The 898-nt window shown below is 35.2% G+C and overlaps 1 protein-coding gene across 1 annotated transcript in view; it reads right to left on the bottom strand.

Moving 5' to 3' along the window:
• Nucleotides 1-289: 289 nt before the first annotated feature.
• LOC110032933 overlaps nucleotides 290-898 on the bottom strand; it is a 29,628-nt gene continuing 29,019 nt past the window's right edge. Inside the window, exons 14-15 of the mRNA XM_020736728.1 lie at nucleotides 696-731; nucleotides 290-587 (exon numbers count right to left, since the gene is read on the bottom strand). Of these exons, the coding sequence (XP_020592387.1) occupies nucleotides 474-587; nucleotides 696-731 (150 nt within the window). The 3' untranslated portion in view covers nucleotides 290-473. The remainder of the gene's footprint in view (nucleotides 588-695; nucleotides 732-898) is intronic.

Here is an 898-nt window from a genome sequence, read left to right as displayed (position 1 = left end):
AGGTGTGTGATATGTAAAAACACAAGAATTGTGCGCTAATCTTTAAGAAGTGTTTTTAGCAATGTATTCCAAATACATCAATCCAAACAACTCCCCCCTCGAACAAGCACCTCTTGGATCTTCAATTCATCTGTCAATAGACAGTTTATTGGCTTTTCTTTTATGCGCTTTTTCAAGGCACAGACGTGAATGTCTTAATAGTGAAGATGAAAAACTGCCATTCTTTCATTGCAACTTTCTTGAATAATCTCTTTGAAATAAATTTTCAAAGATGTCGTAAACTATAGCATTAAAAACGAACCCAAAAATAATATAAATTGCTAGTAATCAGAGAGCGTATACACACCTAAATAATGCACATTTGCGCTGCGTTTCCATCACTGCTTAAACTATTAAAAGAAAACAGGGAGGGCATGATAGTGGGGCATATCTAAATACCCTCCTGATTTTATTACTAATCTATCACTATCAATCTAAGAATGAATATCATTTGTCGGTATGCTGGCCACCTTTTTGTAATAAGCTTTCTCTGCTTCTGCTAATCGAGTTTGAAACATACTCCACTCTTTATGGCACCGCTCTCTCACCTACCAGAACGTACGAGATCATGAACTTGTATGCTAGGTATGAAAATTTCCTCTTTTTTTTTTTAAACTTTAATCATGAAATGAAAAACTGGGACAATGATTAATTACCCCTTGCCATGGAGCTTTCCCATCTTCCGCCTGGCCCTGTTAAGCAAAACAAGATGAGCTAAAACTGAGGCCAAACCTTCATTTCATACATATCCATATATACATATACATATCCATATATGTTGGTCTTCAGAACTATTCAATCTTTAAATTAGCCAATGTTCTTTAGAGCATCTCTAGTAAGGGTAAAGAATATTATTGCT

Source organism: Phalaenopsis equestris, unplaced genomic scaffold (genome assembly GCF_001263595.1).
Source record: "Phalaenopsis equestris unplaced genomic scaffold, ASM126359v1 Scaffold001062, whole genome shotgun sequence".
In the NCBI taxonomy this organism is placed as follows: Eukaryota; Viridiplantae; Streptophyta; class Magnoliopsida; order Asparagales; family Orchidaceae; genus Phalaenopsis; species Phalaenopsis equestris.
The sequence above is the reverse complement of the archived record's forward strand: the minus strand, read 5'-3'. Positions and strand labels throughout refer to the sequence as shown.